The sequence below is a fragment of the Coregonus clupeaformis genome, unplaced genomic scaffold, assembly GCF_020615455.1.
Source record: "Coregonus clupeaformis isolate EN_2021a unplaced genomic scaffold, ASM2061545v1 scaf1467, whole genome shotgun sequence".
Taxonomy (NCBI): Eukaryota; Metazoa; Chordata; class Actinopteri; order Salmoniformes; family Salmonidae; genus Coregonus; species Coregonus clupeaformis.
This window is the reverse complement of record NW_025534921.1, coordinates 97,734-119,306: the sequence shown is the minus strand read 5'-3', so window position 1 is coordinate 119,306 and position 21,573 is coordinate 97,734. Positions and strand designations below refer to the sequence as shown.

At 42.1% G+C, this 21,573-nt stretch overlaps 1 protein-coding gene across 1 annotated transcript in view; it reads right to left on the bottom strand.

Annotated features, from left to right (window-relative positions):
* The window catches only part of LOC121531475 (mucin-5B-like), a 31,250-nt gene extending 10,527 nt beyond the window's left edge, over nucleotides 1-20,723 (bottom strand). The window contains exons 1-24 of the mRNA XM_045218256.1: nucleotides 20,654-20,723; nucleotides 20,454-20,516; nucleotides 20,131-20,333; nucleotides 19,929-19,996; nucleotides 19,291-19,405; nucleotides 17,855-17,945; nucleotides 17,559-17,662; nucleotides 16,709-16,928; nucleotides 16,312-16,437; nucleotides 14,526-14,643; nucleotides 13,956-14,094; nucleotides 7,083-7,190; nucleotides 6,651-6,729; nucleotides 6,273-6,410; nucleotides 5,830-5,994; nucleotides 5,158-5,252; nucleotides 4,606-4,732; nucleotides 3,979-4,082; nucleotides 3,243-3,394; nucleotides 3,017-3,066; nucleotides 2,776-2,876; nucleotides 1,045-1,196; nucleotides 798-936; nucleotides 509-616 (exon numbers count right to left, since the gene is read on the bottom strand). Of these exons, the coding sequence (XP_045074191.1) occupies nucleotides 509-616; nucleotides 798-936; nucleotides 1,045-1,196; nucleotides 2,776-2,876; nucleotides 3,017-3,066; nucleotides 3,243-3,394; nucleotides 3,979-4,082; nucleotides 4,606-4,732; nucleotides 5,158-5,252; nucleotides 5,830-5,994; nucleotides 6,273-6,410; nucleotides 6,651-6,729; nucleotides 7,083-7,190; nucleotides 13,956-14,094; nucleotides 14,526-14,643; nucleotides 16,312-16,437; nucleotides 16,709-16,928; nucleotides 17,559-17,662; nucleotides 17,855-17,945; nucleotides 19,291-19,405; nucleotides 19,929-19,996; nucleotides 20,131-20,333; nucleotides 20,454-20,516; nucleotides 20,654-20,723 (2,835 nt within the window). The remainder of the gene's footprint in view (nucleotides 1-508; nucleotides 617-797; nucleotides 937-1,044; nucleotides 1,197-2,775; nucleotides 2,877-3,016; nucleotides 3,067-3,242; nucleotides 3,395-3,978; nucleotides 4,083-4,605; nucleotides 4,733-5,157; nucleotides 5,253-5,829; nucleotides 5,995-6,272; nucleotides 6,411-6,650; nucleotides 6,730-7,082; nucleotides 7,191-13,955; nucleotides 14,095-14,525; nucleotides 14,644-16,311; nucleotides 16,438-16,708; nucleotides 16,929-17,558; nucleotides 17,663-17,854; nucleotides 17,946-19,290; nucleotides 19,406-19,928; nucleotides 19,997-20,130; nucleotides 20,334-20,453; nucleotides 20,517-20,653) is intronic.
* Between the last annotated feature and the right edge of the window lie 850 nt (nucleotides 20,724-21,573).

Below are 21,573 nucleotides of genomic sequence, written 5' to 3'. Positions count from 1 at the left end.
GTTACACTGTCCAGGGTTACACTATCCAGGGTTACACTATCCAGGGTTACACTATCCAGGGTTACACTGTCCAGGGTTACACTGTCCAGGGTTACACTATCCAGGGTTACACTGTCCAGGGTTACACTGTCCAGGGTTACACTATCCAGGGTTACACTATCCAGGGTTACACTATCCAGGGTTACACTATCCAGGGTTACACTGTCCAGGGTTACAATGTGGTGGTGCTGGGTTTTACACTACCCAGTTTGTACACAAATACAACATGTCGATTTTAAATTCTAATGTAACAAATACATATGGGGGTTTTGTGCTGCTATCAATTCTGCTCGAAGACAATTCTAAGCAGGCACTCTGTCAGTCAATCTAGCCTGCTAGCAAAAAACGCATAGACTTCAGCATGCAATTACATTCGCTGCCACCGCCGTCGACATTGTGCCAAATGTCCGGACTTGTCTATTGCACCTTTAATGCATTTATGAAGCCGTTTATGAACAGTGGTTCCTACCCCCAAGAAGAGCTTGATGGCCTTGGAACAGGTGGTGCCAGTGGTTCCACAGGGAATGTTCTCCGTGATCACTCTAAAGGTACCGTTTGGATTGTTGCTGCAGTAATCCTGCAGGATGTATTACAACACAGAATCAGAAAACCTTTACCGCTTAGTTATTATCATTACTTTATATTGATCAATAATTAGAAAATATGTGGACCGTACATAAAGTAGGGTTTTTATTAAAATACAAAATCAAATCAAAGTATTGTTCCTTAATCATAAATGCTAATGAGTATTGCCCTACCTGAGTAAGAGTGTATTCACAATCTCCATTGAAAGTGAACCTTTCCTCATCAAAAGTGATGAAATGCCCATCCCCATATATGGCACACATCCCATCACACTGGTTATTGGTACAATGCCATTTCCTCCCTTTGCAAGTGCTACAGTGATGCAAACATGATCACATGTCAAGATTTTAGAGGGAAACATTTGACACTTGTATTTGAAAATATCCAAAGAGGAAGAGGAGGGGCAGAAGTCGATGTTACCAGGTATTGCAGTCTACTTTGAGTGTCTGTCCAGGTTGGTAGTAGACTCCATTGTGAGAACAGGGACATAGGTCCTCCTCGATGCATCCTCCATTTCCATCAGACAGCAGACCAGCAGGGCAAACACAGCCTGATACACAGTCTGCACTGATCTGGAACACACAATGAAATGACATGAAATAGGGAAGGACTGATATTTAAGTTGACAGTGTGCCTGTATGTCCCTGGGAATGATATGGGGGCATTATTTGTCAAATGGATCAAGTGTTTGAAAGGACTTTTAAAGATGATCTCCTTGATGTTCATGGAGATCAGTTTCTCTGCTCAAACAGAAACCTTCTAAAAAGTCAATCTCAGTGCACCATCGGAGGATATCGTTTGGATCCTGGGCCTAGCTATGTCTAAGGTTATAAATAATTTGATCAATCTGAGACTGTGGTAACATAACATTGTCCTTGTATGTTTTTATTAAAATGTGTTGTAAGGCATGTTTTTATTAAAACGTGTTGTAAGGCATGTTTTTATTAAAACGTGTTGTAAGGCATGTTTTTATTAAAACGTGTTGTAAACCATGTTTTTATTAAAATGTGTTGTAAGGCATGTTTTTATTAAACGTGTTGTAAGGCATGTATTTATTCAAATGTGTTGTATCAAACGTGTTGTAAGGCATGTTTTTATTAAACGTGATGTAAGGCATGTTTTTATTAAAACGTGTTGTAAGGCATGTTTTTATTAAACATGTTGTAAGGCATGTTTTTATTAAAACGTATTGTAAGTCATGTTTTTATTAAACGTGTTATAAGGCATGTTTTTATTAAAACGTGTTGTAAGTCATGTTTTTATTAAACGTGTTGTAAGGCATGTTTTTATTAAACGTGTTGTAAGGCATGTTTTTATTAAACGTGTTGTAAGGCATGTTTTTATTAAAACGTGTTGTAAGTCATGTTTTTATTAAACGTGTTTTAAGGCATGTTTTTATTAAAACGTGTTGTAAGTCATGTTTTTATTAAACATTTTGTAAGGCATGTTTTTAATCAAACGTGTTGTAAGGCATGTTTTTATTCAAACGTGGTGTAAGGCATGTTTTTATTAAAACGTGTTGTAAAGCATGTTTTTATTAAAACGTGTTGTAAACCATGTTTTTATTAAAATGTGTTGTAAGGCATGTTTTTATTAAACGTGTTGTAAGGCATGTATTTATTGAAACGTGTTGTATCAAACGTGTTGTAAGGCATGTTTTTATTAAACGTGATGTAAGGCATGTTTTTATGAAACGTGTTGTAAGGCATGTTTTTATGAAACGTGTTGTAAGGCATGTTTTTATTAAAATGTGTTGTAAGGCATGTTTTTATTAAAACGTGTTGTAAGGCATGTTTTTATTAAAACGTATTGTAAGTCATGTTTTTATTAAACGTGTTGTAAGGCATGTTTTTATTAAAACGTATTGTAAGTCATGTTTTTATTAAACGTGTTGTAAGGCATGTTTTTATTAAAACGTGTTGTAGGTCATGTTTTTATTAAACGTGTTGTAAGGCATGTTTTTATTCAACGTGTTGTAAGGCATGTTTTTATTAAAACGTATTGTAAGTCATGTTTTTATTAAACGTGTTGTAAGGCAGTGTTGTAAGGCGTGTTTTTATTAAACATGTTGTAAGGCATGTTTTTATTAAACGTGTTGTAAGGCATGTTTTTATTAAACGTGTTGTAAGGCATGTCCCATTGTAGACTTACACATTGACTGTCTAGTGTTTGACAGCTCTTCTGGCACTCTGAGCCCTTGGCTCCGGGCCCTGCACTGGAGCAGTTGAAGAAACCCATTGGTTCTTCACAGGCTGTAGGGAACAAAAGTAGGCTTTATACGTTAGTAGGGACTCAACTTCCTCGTTCATGACTCAACTATAGAGTCTTGGTTGTGAAGTGATTTGCTGTATTTGGCAAATAAAGATGTGTTTCCGAATTTCGTCGTACTCACATGAATGTTTTTGTTCTCCAACACAGCTTAATTTCCCTTGTCTGCATGAGCTGGGTGGTTAAGAGGGGTACAAGAGGAGGGGGTTAAGCATGGTTTAGCATGCCTCTTGCAGTAAACCAAGACTTGAGAAGAAGACAGTCGATTTCTAAATATTTGAATAGAGCCACGACAAAGAAGACCATCTGATTTTCTGAGATTTTCTTTCACATGCCAAGCAAGTCCTCACCAAGTAGCCCCATAGATCCTGGTGACCTCTCCAGGGGGTACTACCGTGGCTCCATAGTAGCAGGAGCAGAGTGAGGCAGGGACACAGTCTCCCTGGTCATTCAGGTAGGTTCCCTCTGCACAGCCACAGCCATCCACAGGCACATGGTCTAACTGTTCAATTCAATTAAAAAACGTTATTTTATCCCTGAGGGGAAATTACTTTGGGCATGTCTGCAACTACAACAACAACATACACAACAACAACAAGACATCAAGAACAACAATAAGACAACAACAGGACAACAACAACATACACAACAACAGAAAGACAACAACATACACAACAACAAGACAACAACACACACAACAACCAGACAACAACAACAACAACATACACAACAACAACAAGACAACAACAACAAGACCACAACAAAGACAACAACAACAACAACAACATACACAACAACAACAAGACATCAAGAACAATAAGACAACAACAACATACACAACTACAAGACAACAACAACATACAGAACAACAACAACAACAGGACAACAACAACATACACAACAACAGCAAGACAACAACATACACAACACCAACAACAAGACAACAACACACACAACAACAACAACAAGACAACAACGAGAAAACAACAACAACAATCTTAGACACCAAGACATTAATAAAATGAATAATAATAATAATATTAAATAAATAAAAGTGATAGAAATTAGATGTCCATGTGAATGTACCTGGCAGGTAAAGTCTGGCTGGCTCAGTGAACGACAGGTGCGGTCACAGCTGGTCATGGTGTAGTCATAGACCATTGTGTCGGGGCAGAGAGAGGTGTACTTCCCTGTGGAAACAGTATGGTGATTCAACATTTCATTATATGTTTTGGGGTATTTCTTTTATTTTGTTTTAAAATAAGAGGGTAAACCCTGAACACTGTGGGTTAATATAAAGGGGAAACCCTGAACACAGTGGGTTAATATAAGGGGAAACCCTGAACACAGTGGGTTAATATAAAGGGGAAACCCTGAACACAGTGGGTTAATATAAAGGGAAACCCTGAACACAGTGGGTTAATATAAAGGGGAAACCCTGAACACAGTGGGTTAATATAAAGGGAAACCCTGAACACAGTGGGTTAATATAAAGGGAAACCCTGAACACAGTGGGTTAATATAAAGGGGAAACCCTGAACACAGTGGGTTAATATAAAGGGAAACCCTGAACACAGTGGGTTAATATAAGGGGAAACCCTGAACACAGTGGGTTAATATAAAGGGAAACCCTGAACACAGTGGGTTAATATAAGGGGAAACCCTTCATTAATTCATTAATTCATTTTGGGGGTTCTCTGATGTTTATCTTACCACAGGTGGTGTTTCTCCATCCACTGAGCAGGACACCTGCAGCAGCACATGCATGGACATAGGAGGAGACCGCAGCACACATGCACTCCTCACTCCTCTCACAGTTACAGCTGTCATATAGGCAGATCTATAGGGAGAGAAGAAGAAGAAGAAGAAGAAGAAGAAGAAGAAGAAGAAGAAGAAGAAGAAGAAGAAGAAGAAGAAGAAGAAGAAGAAGAAGAAGAAGAAGAAGAAGAAGAAGAAGAAGAAGAAGAAGAAGAAGAAGGAGAAGGAGAAGGAGAAGGAGAAGGAGAAGGAGAAATAGAAGATAGTTCAGTTATGTGATGTGTTAATGAAGAAAACTACTGTTTTCTGAAATCACACACAAGCACAGGACAATACTATTTGAAAACATCTTGAAAAATCTGATTCCATGTTTTGAGATCTACATTAGGTTACATTTAGTAATAAATTAAAATGATACATTTTAATATAGAACTTCTTGAATGATAGAGCTTTGGGATAACTCTGTAATGAAAGAGCATTATGACAAATTAAAATCATCATACTTACTTCCTTGTAGTCATTTGGGTTGATCTCAGTGTGGCATTGGGAAAATATTCCTGCAGGATCTGACAGCATCGAGCACCAGTGCTTGGCATATCTCTCTGTAAAACATATGAGATATGAGCAACATTTAACATTTAAGCACAAAGTACAAAGAGTTTTTATCTAGGCTTTACTGTGCATCTCAGTAGACATACGTAAGTGTCATCTCCAAAAAGTGTCCCAAGGCCTTGATAAAGGCTCTCTACGCCGAAACATAAGCAAACAATAAAAATGTTTAGTTAGAAAATAAACTCTGATCTATGCACAGAGTGATCCTTTTTCTACCACTGAGGTAGAGTGGCCTTCTTTGACCCCAGATGGATGGATTATCTTGGCAAAGGAGAAATGCTCACTGACAGGGATTTAAACAAATTTGTGCACCAAATTTAAGAGAAATACGTTTTTGTGTTTATGGAACATTTCTGGGATCTTTTATTTCAGCTCATGAAACATGGGACCAACACTTGTCATGTTTTGCGTTTATATTTTGTTCAGTGTATATACTTTGGGGTATTTAGGAAATTCTCCCGCGACCCTTTTTTCATATCAGGCGACCCCACAATGGTTCACGACCCCTAGTTTGAGAACCGCTGCATTAGACATACGTTAGTGTTTTTAAAGAGGTCGAAGGAGTACCGTTCTCTACACTCAGACTGCATGGGATCTCAAAGCTCTGTGTCACATCAGGGCAGCTTGCTTTGGTCTTCCACGTGTTGGCGAACGTCACAGCGGTTCCTTCCACCAGTCCATTGATGGTCCTGAAGTCGTCAGCTTGGACGCTGTTAAAGTCTCCGCAAAGACCTGGATAAGAGGTACAAAACAATATAACAGATTCATTAAAGTGGTTAAAACTAACATTGACTAAAGATGCAATGCATCAAGTATTGTTAGTTTATTAATAATTGTTTCAGATGAGGTTTGACTGAACCCCCCCCAAACAAGTGGTATTTTACATTAACAATAGTTTGACAACCAATCAGCTTTTATAATAACAATGCATGGGATTTATATAGCGCTTTTCAAAGACCCAAAGACGCTTATCTTTCACGAAGACGTTGAATGAACTGAGAGAAACATACCCTGGGTTTGTTCCTTGTGGGAGCTGCTAGCTATGATGTAGACCTGCATTATAGGAGTTAGCTGGACCTCTAGACGCAGCCCATAAGAGGTATGCACAACGATGTAGAACGTAGAGGGCTGAAAGATTGTTACATTCGCTGTGGAAAATATACACAAGTTCTAGTCACAATCTGGTGGACCATTAACTTTTAGCTCCCCCGTTGTGTTGTGGGATGCTATTGGTGTTACATGATGCTAAGAAAAAAGAGACAACTCAATGGGTGACATGTCTGGTGGGTTTCAAACAGAAGTTTATACTGATTCATGACAAAAATAAAATAGACAGATATCACATTTCTGTATCCCTTTTCTCAAGTTGCCATCAAGCAGTAACTCACCCAGGAAAAGCGGCAACTGAGAAAACATCTTGTTGACAAAGACCCTTCCACTGGCCTTGATGACGACCGAGAGACTCCCCTGGTGATAAGGAGTGTGGAGTCAATTCCATTCAATACAGAAAGTAAACATTTACATTTACATTTTAGTCATTTAGCAGACACTCTTATCCAGAGCCTAATTCCAATACCAATTCCAAATGTTCCTCACTGAAAAACAATGAAGAGAATTGGAATTGGGATTTCAGTTTACTGCCTGAATTGACTGGAATTGAAATAGAATTGGCCCTGAAGTGGTGATAAGAGTTACTGGCAGCAGGAGAAGTCTCAACGTTGAGCTTTTTTTTCTCTAAACATATACAACATGGTTTGATGTTGATATATTTTAATATGACACTATCAGGTGGGTGTGTCACTGCAGAGAGGCTAACTTACCTTGGACTCTGGAATCACCAGGGTCACAGCCTTTAGGCAGGTCTCAGTGTCCGTATTTCCACATTTCACTATGTCACCCAGGACTGTGAAAGCAGTGTTGTTGGTTTGCTGGGGACAATTGGCACAAGGTATGACAGTAAAGTTAAGGAAACTATTTTTTTTTTAACACACTACTTACTACTTGCATACTTTCAGTTCTAAGGAATTACAGTTCCTTCAGAATGTATTCACACCCCTTGACTTATTCTGCATTTTGTTGTCTTACAACCTGAATATAATAATAATAATAATACATAAAAAAAAAAGGGATATTCAATGTCTGCTTTTTAAATTTTTACCCATCTACCAATAGGTGCCCTTCTTTGCAAAAAAACACACTATTTAATCCATTTTTAATTCAGGCTGTTACACAACAAAATGTGGAAAAGCTCAAGGGGTGTGAATGAAGGCAGTGTATATTATGGTGCAACTTGATTGAAAAGTTAGATATTATTTATGAGATGAATATGGATAGTGATAGCAATGGTATGTACAAGCACCGCCAATGCAAGTGGATGCCACCTGTCGGCCGCAATCTATGCCGGATGTGGCCCGCTCATGGGCCAGTACATGTTCGCTAGCGAGTCAGGAGTTAAATCTACTAAACATACAGTATGCATTAGTATGGAGTCATATTAGTGCCAACTGAAATGGAATCTGAATTGAATAATTTGTGTTAAGAAATCAAATTTGTATTCAATATTTCTGTTGGCACTAATATCACTCCATACATTAGTTTAGATCCATACCTTGGACATACAGCGGGAGCAGTCTCCATACGTTAGTTTAGATCCCTACCTTGGACATACAGCGGGAGCAGTCTCCATACGTTAGTTTAGATCCCTACCTTGGACATACAGCGGGAGCAGTCTCCATACGTTAGTTTAGATCCCTACCTTGGACATACAGCGGGAGCAGTCTCCATACGTTAGTTTAGATCCCTACCTTGGACATACAGCGGGAGCAGTCTCCATACGTTAGTTTAGATCCCTACCTTGAACATACAGCGGGAGCAGTCTCCATACGTTAGTTTAGATCCCTACCTTGGGACATACAGCGGGAGCAGTCTCCATACGTTAGTTTAGATCCCTACCTTGGACATACAGCGGGAGCAGTCTCCATACGTTAGTTTAGATCCCTACCTTGGACATACAGCGGGAGCAGTCTCCATACGTTAGTTTAGATCCATACCTTGGACATACAGCGGGAGCAGTCTCCATACGTTAGTTTAGATCCCTACCTTGGACATACAGCAGGAGCAGTCTCCATACGTTAGTTTAGATCCCTACCTTGGACATACAGCGGGAGCAGTCTCCATACGTTAGTTTAGATCCCTACCTTGGAAATACAGCGGGAGCAGTCTCCATACGTTAGTTTAGATCCCTACCTTGGACATACAGCGGGAGCAGTCTCCATACGTTAGTTTAGATCCCTACCTTGGACATACAGCGGGAGCAGTCTCCATACGTTAGTTTAGATCCCTACCTTGGACATACAGCGGGAGCAGTCTCCATACGTTAGTTTAGATCCCTACTTTGAACATACAGCGGGAGCAGTCTCCATACGTTAGTTTAGATCCCTACCTTGGACATACAGCGGGAGCAGTCTCCATATGTTAGTTTAGAACCCTACCTTGGACATACAGCGGGAGCAGTCTCCATACGTTAGTTTAGATCCCTACCTTGGACATACAGCGGGAGCAGTCTCCATACGTTAGTTTAGATCCATACCTTGGACATACAGCGGGAGCAGTCTCCATACGTTAGTTTAGATCCCTACCTTGGACATACAGCGGGAGCAGTCTCCATACGTTAGTTTAGATCCCTACCTTGGACATACAGCGGGAGCAGTCTCCATACGTTAGTTTAGATCCCTACCTTGGAAATACAGCGGGAGCAGTCTCCATACGTTAGTTTAGATCCCTACCTTGGATATACAGCGGGAGCAGTCTCCATACGTTAGTTTAGATCCCTACCTTGGACATACAGCAGGAGCAGTCTCCATACGTTAGTTTAGATCCCTACCTTGGACATACAGCAGGAGCAGTCTCCATACGTTAGTTTAGATCCCTACCTTGGACATACAGCGGGAGCAGTCTCCATACGTTAGTTTAGATCCATACCTTGGACATACAGCGGGAGCAGTCTCCATACGTTAATTTAGATCCCTACCTTGGACATACAGCGGGAGCAGTCTCCATACGTTAGTTTAGATCCCTACCTTGGACATACAGCGGGAGCAGTCTCCATACGTTAGTTTAGATCCCTACCTTGGACATACAGCGGGAGCAGTCTCCATACGTTAGTTTAGATCCCTACCTTGGACATACAGCGGGAGCAGTCTCCATACGTTAGTTTAGATCCCTACCTTGGACATACAGCGGAGCAGTCTCCATACGTTAGTTTAGATCCCTACCTTGGACATACAGCGGGAGCAGTCTCCATACGTTAGTTTAGATCCCTACCTTGGACATACAGTGGGAGCAATCTCCATACGTTAGTTTAGATCCCTACCTTGGACATACAGCGGGAGCAGTCTCCATACGTTAGTTTAGATCCCTACCTTGGACATACAGCGGGAGCAGTCTCCATACGTTAGTTTAGATCCCTACCTTGGGACATACAGCGGGAGCAGTCTCCATACGTTAGTTTAGATCCATACCTTGGACATACAGCGGGAGCAGTCTCCATACGTTAGTTTAGATCCCTACCTTGGACATACAGCGGGAGCAGTCTCCATACGTTAGTTTAGATCCCTACCTTGGACATACAGTGGGAGCAGTCTCCATACGTTAGTTTAGATCCCTACCTTGGACATACAGTGGGATTAATCTCCATACGTTAGTTTAGATCCCTACCTTGGACATACAGTGGGAGCAATCTCCATACGTTAGTTTAGATCCCTACCTTGGACATACAGCGGGAGCAGTCTCCATACGTTAGTTTAGATCCCTACCTTGGACATACAGCGGGAGCAGTCTCCATACGTTAGTTTAGATCCCTACCTTGGGACATACAGCGGGAGCAGTCTCCATACGTTAGTTTAGATCACTACCTTGGACATACAGCGGGAGCAGTCTCCATACGTTAGTTTAGATCCCTACCTTGGACATACAGCGGGAGCAGTCTCCATACGTTAGTTTAAATCCCTACCTTGGACATACAGCGGGAGCAGTCTCCATACGTTAGTTTAGATCCCTACCTTGGACATACAGCGGGAGCAGTCTCCATACGTTAGTTTAGATCCCTACCTTGGATATACAGTGGGAGCAGTCTCCATACGTTAGTTTAGATCCCTACCTTGGACATACAGCGGGAGCAGTCTCCATATGTTAGTTTAGATCCCTACCTTGGACATACAGTGGGAGCAGTCTCCATACGTTAGTTTAGATCCCTACCTTGGACAGGACATACAGCGGGAGCAGTCTCCATACGTTAGTTTAGATCCCTACCTTGGACATACAGCGGGAGCAGTCTCCATACGTTAGTTTAGATCCCTACCTTGGACATACAGCGGGAGCAGTCTCCATACGTTAGTTTAGATCCCTACCTTGGACATACAGTGGGAGCAGTCTCCATACGTTAGTTTAGATCCCTACCTTGGACAGGACATACAGCGGGAGCAGTCTCCATACGTTAGTTTAGATCCCCTACCTTGGACATACAGCGGGAGCAGTCTCCATACGTTAGTTTAGATCCCTACCTTGGACATACAGCGGGAGCAGTCTCCATACGTTAGTTTAGATCCCTACCTTGGACATACAGCGGGAGCAGTCTCCCATACGTTAGTTTAGATCCCTACCTTGGACAGGACATACAGCGGGAGCAGTCTCCATACGTTAGTTTAGATCCCTACCTTGGACATACAGCGGGAGCAGTCTCCATACGTTAGTTTAGATCCCTACCTTGGACAGGACATATGAGCAGTCTCCATCGTTAGTTTAGATCCCTACCTTGGACAGGACATATGAGCAGTCTCCATACGTTAGTTTAGATCCCTACCTTGGACAGGACATATGAGCAGTCTCCATACGTTAGTTTAGATCCCTACCTTGGACAGGACATATGAGCAGTCTCCATACGTTAGTTTAGATCCATACCTTGGACATACAGCGGGAGCAGTCTCCATACGTTAGTTTAGATCCCTACCTTGGACATACAGCGGGAGCAGTCTCCATACGTTAGTTTAGATCCCTACCTTGGACAGGACATACAGTGGGAGCAGTCTCCATACGTCAGTTTAGATCCCTACCTTGGACAGGACATATGAGCAGTCTCCATACGTTAGTTTAGATCCCTACCTTGGACATACAGCGGGAGCAGTCTCCATACATTAGTTTAGATCCCTACCTTGGACATACAGCGGGAGCAGTCTCCATATGTTAGTTTAGATCCCTACCTTGGACATACAGCGGGAGCAGTCTCCATACGTTAGTTTAGATCCCTACCTTGGGACATACAGCGGGAGCAGTCTCCATACGTTAGTTTAGATCCCTACCTTGGACATACAGCGGGAGCAGTCTCCATACGTTAGTTTAGATCCCTACCTTGGACATACAGCGGGAGCAGTCTCCATACGTTAGTTTAGATCCCTACCTTGGACATACAGCGGGAGCAGTCTCCATATGTTAGTTTAGATCCCTACCTTGGACATACAGTGGGAGCAGTCTCCATACGTTAGTTTAGATCCCTACCTTGGACAGGACATACAGCGGGAGCAGTCTCCATACGTTAGTTTAGATCCCTACCTTGGACATACAGCGGGAGCAGTCTCCATACGTTAGTTTAGATCCCTACCTTGGACATACAGCGGGAGCAGTCTCCATACGTTAGTTTAGATCCCTACCTTGGACATACAGTGGGAGCAGTCTCCATACGTTAGTTTAGATCCCTACCTTGGACAGGACATACAGCGGGAGCAGTCTCCATACGTTAGTTTAGATCCCTACCTTGGACATACAGCGGGAGCAGTCTCCATACGTTAGTTTAGATCCCTACCTTGGACATACAGCGGGAGCAGTCTCCATACGTTAGTTTAGATCCCTACCTTGGACATACAGCGGGAGCAGTCTCCATACATTAGTTTAGATCCCTACCTTGGACAGGACATACAGCGGGAGCAGTCTCCATACGTTAGTTTAGATCCCTACCTTGGACATACAGCGGGAGCAGTCTCCATACGTTAGTTTAGATCCCTACCTTGGACATACAGCGGAGCAGTCTCCATACGTTAGTTTAGATCCCTACCTTGGACATACAGCGGGAGCAGTCTCCATACGTTAGTTTAGATCCCTACCTTGGACATACAGCAGGAGCAGTCTCCATACGTTAGTTTAGATCCCTACCTTGGACATACAGCGGAGCAGTCTCCATACATTAGTTTAGATCCCTACCTTGGACATACAGCGGGAGCAGTCTCCATACGTTAGTTTAGATCCCTACCTTGGACATACAGCGGGAGCAGTCTCCATACGTTAGTTTAGATCCCTACCTTGGGACATACAGCGGGAGCAGTCTCCATACGTTAGTTTAGATCCCTACCTTGGACATACAGCGGAGCAGTCTCCATACGTTAGTTTAGATCCCTACCTTGGACATACAGCGGGAGCAGTCTCCATACGTTAGTTTAGATCCCTACCTTGGACATACAGCGGGAGCAGTCTCCATATGTTAGTTTAGATCCCTACCTTGGACATACAGTGGGAGCAGTCTCCATACGTTAGTTTAGATCCCTACCTTGGACAGGACATACAGCGGGAGCAGTCTCCATACGTTAGTTTAGATCCCTACCTTGGACATACAGCGGGAGCAGTCTCCATACGTTAGTTTAGATCCCTACCTTGGACATACAGCGGGAGCAGTCTCCATACGTTAGTTTAGATCCCTACCTTGGACATACAGTGGGAGCAGTCTCCATACGTTAGTTTAGATCCCTACCTTGGACAGGACATACAGCGGGGAGCAGTCTCCATACGTTAGTTTAGATCCCTACCTTGGACATACAGCGGGAGCAGTCTCCATACGTTAGTTTAGATCCCTACCTTGGACATACAGCGGGAGCAGTCTCCATACGTTAGTTTAGATCCCTACCTTGGACATACAGCGGGAGCAGTCTCCATACGTTAGTTTAGATCCCTACCTTGGACAGGACATACAGCGGGAGCAGTCTCCATACGTTAGTTTAGATCCCTACCTTGGACATACAGCGGGAGCAGTCTCCATACGTTAGTTTAGATCCCTACCTTGGACAGGACATATGAGCAGTCTCCATACGTTAGTTTAGATCCCTACCTTGGACAGGACATATGAGCAGTCTCCATACGTTAGTTTAGATCCCTACCTTGGACAGGACATATGAGCAGTCTCCATACGTTAGTTTAGATCCCTACCTTGGACAGGACATATGAGCAGTCTCCATACGTTAGTTTAGATCCATACCTTGGACATACAGCGGGAGCAGTCTCCATACGTTAGTTTAGATCCCTACCTTGGACATACAGCGGGAACAGTCTCCATACGTTAGTTTAGATCCCTACCTTGGACAGGACATACAGTGGGAGCAGTCTCCATACGTCAGTTTAGATCCCTACCTTGGACAGGACATATGAGCAGTCTCCATACGTTAGTTTAGATCCCTACCTTGGACAGGACATATGAGCAGTCTCCATACGTTAGTTTAGATCCCTACCTTGGACAGGACATATGAGCAGTCTCCATACGTTAGTTTAGATCCCTACCTTGGACAGGACATATGAGCAGTCTCCATACGTTAGTTTAGATCCCTACCTTGGACAGGACATATGAGCAGTCTCCATACGTTAGTTTAGATCCCTACCTTGGACAGGACATATGAGCAGTCTCCATGGAAGGTGTAGTCTTTCCCATCATAGGTGGTGATGTGGGAACCTCCCACTATGGAGCAGGTAGCTGGACAATCTAGATCTGTACAACTCCACTGGCCTTGGTTACAGGTACTAATGGAGAGACAGTAGTTTAGCCTGCAGCACACACACATAGACACACACGCACACATCCAGCTCAACACACATAGACACACACGCACACATCCAGCTCAACACATCCAGCTCAACACATCCAGCTCAACACATCCAGCTCAACACATCCAGCTCAACACACACGCACACATCCAGCTCAACACATCCAGCTCAACACATCCAGCTCAACACATCCAGCTCAACACACATAGACACACACGCACACATCCAGCTCAACACATCCAGTTCAACACATCCAGCTCAACACATCCAGCTCAACACATCCAGCTCAACACATCCGGCTCAACACATCCAGCTCAACACATCCGGTTCAACATATCTGGCTCAACACATCCGGCTCGCACACACACACAATAATTTAGTGTATATAAATACAGTGCAGCTCTTACCATATATGGCATGTTCTTGAGAATGATTGTCCAGGCTGGTAAGACTGTCCGTTGTGGAGACAAGAGCACTGGTTCACAGCTACACAGCCTGTCTGAGTGAGGTCATCAAACACGGTTCCTATGAGAAAGGCATTCAATACATTTAGTCACCTGGTTCCATAAATTACATTCAATACATTTAGTCACCTGGTTCCATAAATTACATTCAATACATTTAGTCACCTGGTTCCATAAATTACATTCAATACATTTAGTCACCTGGTTCCATAAATTACATTCAATACATTTAGTCACCTGGTTGCATAAATTACATTCAATACATTTAGTCTCCTGATACCATAAATTACATTCAATACATTTAGTCACCTTGTTCCATAAATTACATTCAATACATTTAGTCACCTGGTTGCATAAATTACATTCAATACATTTAGTCTCCTGACACCATAAATTACATTCAATACATTTAGTCACCTGGTTCCATAAATGACATTCAATACATTTAGTCACCTGGATGCATAAATTACATTCAATATCCCGGGGATCGAACCCACTACCCTGGCGTTACAAGCGCCATGCTCTACCAATTGAGCTACAGAGGACCACGTCTATGACCCATGACTTAACTTGGACTTGAGCTGTATGACAGCCTATCTGTTATTTTAAATCAGAGCGCTGCAGGCTCTGTGCCTTTTGTTCTGTGTCTTGACCAATCAGATTCACGGAAACAGGCCGGGAAACAAAGCACATAATCTAGCAAAGCGCGTGCCGCTCCACTGTCCTCCGATATTTGTTTAGCCAACATGATAACACATCACTCCCGACATACACAAGCAAGAACCCTTGACAGAAATGCTGCAGCAGCCTCAGGACTATTTCTCAGTCTGAACAACTGTGTGAGTTACTTTTTAATTAGTTTAATCGTTTTTTTTTATTGGATTTTCATCCTCCCTAGGGCCAGGAGTTTTCCAGAATTTCTTTAAAACCATGTGCCCTGTTTAGAAAATATCTGCATACCAAAGCGGCAGGTAGCCTATTGGTTAAAAGCATTGGGCCAGTAACTGAAAGGTCAATGGTTTGAATCCCTGACCTGACTAGGTGAAAATCTGTCAGTGTGCCCTTGAGCAAGGCACTTAATTAACCCAAACTGCTCCTGTAAGTTGCTCTGGGGGCAGTTTGTAAAACATGTGGGTCCAAAATCACTGATGCATTGAAATTGGCATTAAACACTTAACCTTTGACCTGAGGACTCGAAACCCCAAATCAGGGACTTGAGCTGAGCTGTGGAACTTGGGACTTTACTTGGGACTTACCCATTATTACTTGGGACTTGACTTGGGACTTACCCATTATTACTTGGGACTTGACTTGGGACTTACCCATTATTACTTGGGACTTGACTTGGGACTTACCCATTATTACTTGGGACTTGACTCGAGACTTACCCATTATTACTTGGGACTTGACTCGAGACTCGAAAGTTAAGACTTGAGACTTGCAAAATTGTGACTTGATCCCATCTCTGTTAAAATCAGTGAGTGTGCAGTACCGGCAGGGCAGAAGCATCCGTCGGTGAGATCGCATTTGTATATTTTTTATTGCTACTTTAAAATAGTTACATTGCTGACGTATGAAAATGTATGCACTCACTAACTGTAAGTCGCTCTGGATAAGAGCGTATGCTAAATGACTAAAATGTTAAATGTAAATGATGTTGTATTCAGCTACTTTAAAATGGTTACATTGCTGACGTATGATGTTGTATTCAGTATATTAGTGCATGTACCGGCAGGGCAGAAGCATCCGTCGGTGCAGTGTTCCTCACAATGCTGGTTCCTCTCTGGGTTGGAGCAGGTATCAGTGCAGGGACTAGCACACTCCTGGTACTCCATGTTGAAAGGACACATCTCCACTGCTCAACACAGACAAATAACCCTAATCAGAAATCTGTTTCCAAGTCTTCATTACTTCAGATTTTCACTTTAGTCTTTTATTGACATCAACTAAGTGGAAATTGGGATTTGCTCCTCAGTTTTCCGTCACGTAAATGTAAATACCAGCATCTCGAAGAAGAAGAAGACACTACAGATGACCTAAGGCAAAGCATTATTGCATGACCAAAGTGTTTACTTTGAGTTCCAACATAACTGTTCCAATACAAAGACAAAACAGATTTCCCTTACAGCAGAACTCCTCGGTCTTCCACTGTTGGGGTTTCCCCCCTGCGTGAGCACACTGGCGGGAGTACTCTGACATGGTGGGGCAAGCGCAGATGGCACTGCTGCTACTGTTGCCACAGTGACACATGTCTGCTGCACAGGCCTTGATGAAAGAGTCTGTGGCAATCAGCTCCTTACAGCTACTGAAGGCAAGGCTGGTGAGAAGCTGCTCACAAAGTTCGGTCTGAAAAGGACGAAGAAGAAGAAGAAGAAGAAGAAGAAGAAGAAGAAGAAGAAGAAGAAGAAGAAGAAGAAGAAGAAGAAGAAGAAGAAGAAGAAGAAGAAGAAGAAGAAGAAGAAGAAGAAGAAGAAGAAGAAGAAGAAGAAGAAGAAGAAGAAGAAGAAGAAGAAGAAGAAGGAGAAGAAGGAGAAGAAGGAGAAGAAGGAGAAGAAAAAGGAGAAGGAGAAGAAGAAGAAGAAGAAGAAGAAGAAGAAGAAGAAGAAGAAGAAGAAGAAGAAGGAGAAGGAGAAGAAAAAGGAGAAGGAGAAGGAGAAGGAGAAGAAGAAGAAGAAGAAGAAGAAGAAGAAGAAGAAGAAGAAGAAGAAGAAGAAGAAGAAGAAGGAGAAGGAGAAGGAGAAGGAGAAGGAGAAGGAGAAGGAGAAGGAGAAGAAGAAGAAGAAGAAGAAGAAGAAGAAGAAGAAGAAGAAGAAGAATTACTAGAGGCAACATAGAGGGATTTTGTACTGATCAAATGTCAGCCATGAGGATGTTGATATTGATATTTCAACTGACATTCCAAGATCTTACAATCATGTTTAAATGTAATGAATACAAAATCTTAAATGTTCAGCTCAGCTCTAGACGTGTAAATACCTGGTCTTCACACTGCTCCTTGGGACCAGGGATTTCTGTACAGGTCTCTGTTGGGCCATTCATCTTCCAAATATCACCATAGTCGATTATGTTGAGATGAGCATCTGTGGGAAAAGAAACAGAGTTTTATCTTACAAACAGTCTCTGTCATCATGTGTTTTGTGTTTTTTGTAACGCTTTCTTAACATGGTAAAATACTTTAGGACCTGTTCCTAAGCCATAGATTGAACCCACACATTCATAAGCAGAACAGGAGCATAATCCGCCCCCCTAAGACATTTGGTGATTGTGTTTACCATTCTTAATGAACTCGTCATAAATCTGGACTCTGTTGAAGTCTCCACACAGCCCACACGTCTGATTCTGGAACTTTGAGTTCAGCTCCACCTATAAAACCAATGGAAGATGACTGAGGTTTTATTGCATCGCAAATATGTCCATTTCACATACAGCCAGCTTTACATACACCTACAGCAGTTCATATGAATTGACATTTCACACACTTCATCATGAGTTGAGGCTGTTCTAGCCTGGGTACCAGGCTGTTTATGCTAACATTCCACTCCTTGTACCTGTGCTACAAGCATTTCGCTACTCCCTCTCTAACCATCATGTTGTTAAAACCTTTTAAACTCTTATCATGTTGTTAAAACCTTTTAAACTCTTATCATGTTGTTAAAACCTTTTAAACTCTCATCATGTTGTTAAAACCTTTTAAACTCTTATCATGTTAACGCAGTTAACGCCGTCTTCACACCATTCTCTGTTCCCACTCTTATCCCAACAGTTCCACTAACACTGATATGTTCCCACTCTTATCCCAACAGTTCCACTAACACTGATAAGTTCCCACTCTTATCCCAACACTTCCACTAACACTGATATGTTCCCACTCTTATCCCAACAGTTCCACTAACACTGATAAGTTCCCACTCTTATCCCAACAGTTCCACTAACACTGATATGTTCCCACTCTTATCCAAACAGTTCCACTAACACTGATATGTTCCCACTCTTATCCCAACAGTTCCACTAACACTGATATGTTCCCACTCTTATCCCAACAGTTCCACTAACACTGATATGTTCCCACTCTTATCCCAACAGTTCCACTAACACTGATATGTTCCCACTCTTATCCCAACAGTTCCACTAACACTGATATGTTCCCACTCTTATCCCAACAGTTCCACTAACACTGATATGTTCCACTCTTATCCCAACAGTTCCACTAACACTGATATGTTCCCACTCTTATCCCAACAGTTCCACTAACACTGATATGTTCCCACTCTTATCCCAACAGTTCCACTAACACTGATATGTTCCCACTCTTATCCCAACAGTTCCACTAACACTGATATGTTCCCACTCTTATCCCAACAGTTCCACTAACACTGATAAGTTCCCACTCTTATCCCAACAGTTCCACTAACACTGATATGTTCCCACTCTTATCCCAACAGTTCCACTAACACTGATATGTTCCCACTCTTATCCCAACAGTTCCACTAACACTGATGTTGCTCTACATTCACTAGCTAACTATAGACCGTGTTCATCAGGACCAGTATATTGCAGCAAAGCATCACATACATTTGACATTTAGCAGACACTCTCATCCAGAGCGACTTACAATCAGTGCATTGAACCAAAGCAGGTAAAACAACCGCATATCACTGTAGTGTGACAGAAAACATATGGAAATGAGTAAAGTAGACTGAACACATACCCAGAGGGAATCATCTTCATTCCACATGACGACTAACCCCAGCTTGGCTGTGATCTTCACATAGGAAACGGTCCTCTCAATGAAGACGTTGAACTGACCAAATGGTATGGTGACCCTAGGGGAACGAAACAATGCAGTGTTCATCAGAGGGAAGGGTTGGTATTCCAACAAGGGTCAACATTGTTCAACTAAACTTCAGAATAAGAGTTTTACCTCTGAATGCTATACAATTCATGCTTTTAGATCACTGATCACTGATGAACCTCCCTGTTGCCCGTTGAAACTGACATTATGTAGATTATGTTAAAACAGCAAAAAGAGGATCTCAAGCTGAGCTGAATGATGATCCAACACTGCATCCATGATATTAATACATTTTTTTTAAATGTATGAATTCTTTGTACAAAAGTAGCAACTGAATGCAATTGAAGCAAAAATTAAAAAAAACTCTCCATTCGTTTTGTTTCCCTACAGTTGATAAGATTGATCTCTGAATAACATTAATTCCATTGGATGTAGTTAAGTGGTAACAAACCGCCTATAATTTGCTTCCTCTATTACAATTTATTTTACACTAAATCTAAGAGCCAATGGTTTGACACATCTAAGAGCCATTGTTGATTGGACTGTGAACTCACTGTTTTCCGTTGACACTGACGTTACCATTGGCCAGTTCCACGAAGGTTCCATCCAGCTTCAAAGACACCTTAATAATAATAATAATAATAATAACAATACATTTTATTTGACAGATGCCTTTCAGGACATCTCAAGGTCACCTTACATTAAAATCATAGTGCAATTTAAAAACCAATCAAAGGACTGATCCCAAAGGAATACCTTGGTTATGGTGGGCAGCCCGTCTACCTCTCCCCGCTGCAGCTGAACGTTGAAGGCCTCATAGCCGCTGCTGCTCTTACACAGCGACGTCAGCACGTGGTTACAGGTGTAGGGCAGCTGGAAGAAGTCTCCATCGTAGGTTTTGTAGTGGTAGTTACCCCATGTGCTGCAGACCTGCCCGTTATGAGTGGGACTCACTCCTGCTGCATGGGGGAAATGTACTGTATAGTTGCACCATTCATGTCTGAATATGAGATGTAAAATATAACAGTATAATATAGATATTTGAGTATTAGGTAACATATATGTAAAAAAAAGAATACCTGACAAGATTTGCAGTTTGGAATCATATAGACTCCCAATGGAAGTCATATCTGGAATCATAACTGGAAAAAGACAGGGAACAAGTCTTATTTTGCTTCTAGACCAGCTCCTCTTTAGTTCCTAAACTATGCTACATGAATTATCCTAAGGTGATATTAAATGGCATTTTTTTATCATATCTTGTCTTATCTTTTCTTACCAGTCTCAGAATATGCAGCAGACAGTCCGAAGAGGAGAGCAATCCACGGCTTTACCCATTGGAGTGCCATGATGGTTATTCTAACGATGTCCTCCTGGTCCACCTGAACAGGTAATCTATCTGCTCCTACTGATAATGTATGGCACCAGGTACCTGCTTTTAAACTACTACACTCAAGGAAGTACCTACACTCAGGGAAGCACCTCGATGATGCTGGGATATTTGACTCTGTATTTAAGGAGGGGACTGATCAAACTTTAGGCGTTACCATTGTTCTGTCTGTCTGTCAGAGATCAGATTAACTTCACTGTAAGTAACATTGGGTAATGTATTAAGCATAATAGTCCTTAGATCACTATCGATATTCCTGAGAAGTTGGATGCGTCCCAAAAGTGTACCCTATTCCCTATATAATGACTGCACATAACATTAAGAATCCAGGTGAAAGCTATGATCCCTTATTGATGTCACTTGTTAAATCCACATCAGTCAGTGTAGATGAAGGGGAGGAGACAGTTTAAAGAATAATTTTTAAGCCTTGAGACAATTGAGACATGGATTGTGTATGTGTGCCATTCAGAGGGTGAATGGGCAAGACAAAATATTTAAGTGCCTTTGAACGGGGTATGGTAGTAGGTGTCAGGCGCACCGGTTTGTCAAGAAGGGTGCAACTCAATATCAGGAATGTTTTGTACACTCAGTGTATAGTGCACTACTTTGGAACAGAGTCCTGGTATAGGGTATAGGGTATAGGGTATAGGGTATAGGGCATAGGGTATAGGGTGTAGGGCATAGGGCATAGGGCATAGGGTATAGGGTATAGGGTGTAGGGTATAGGGTGTAGGGTGTAGGGTATAGGGTATAGGGTGTAGGGTATAGGGTATAGGGCAGGGTTCTTCAATCCTGGTCCTGGAGGGCCG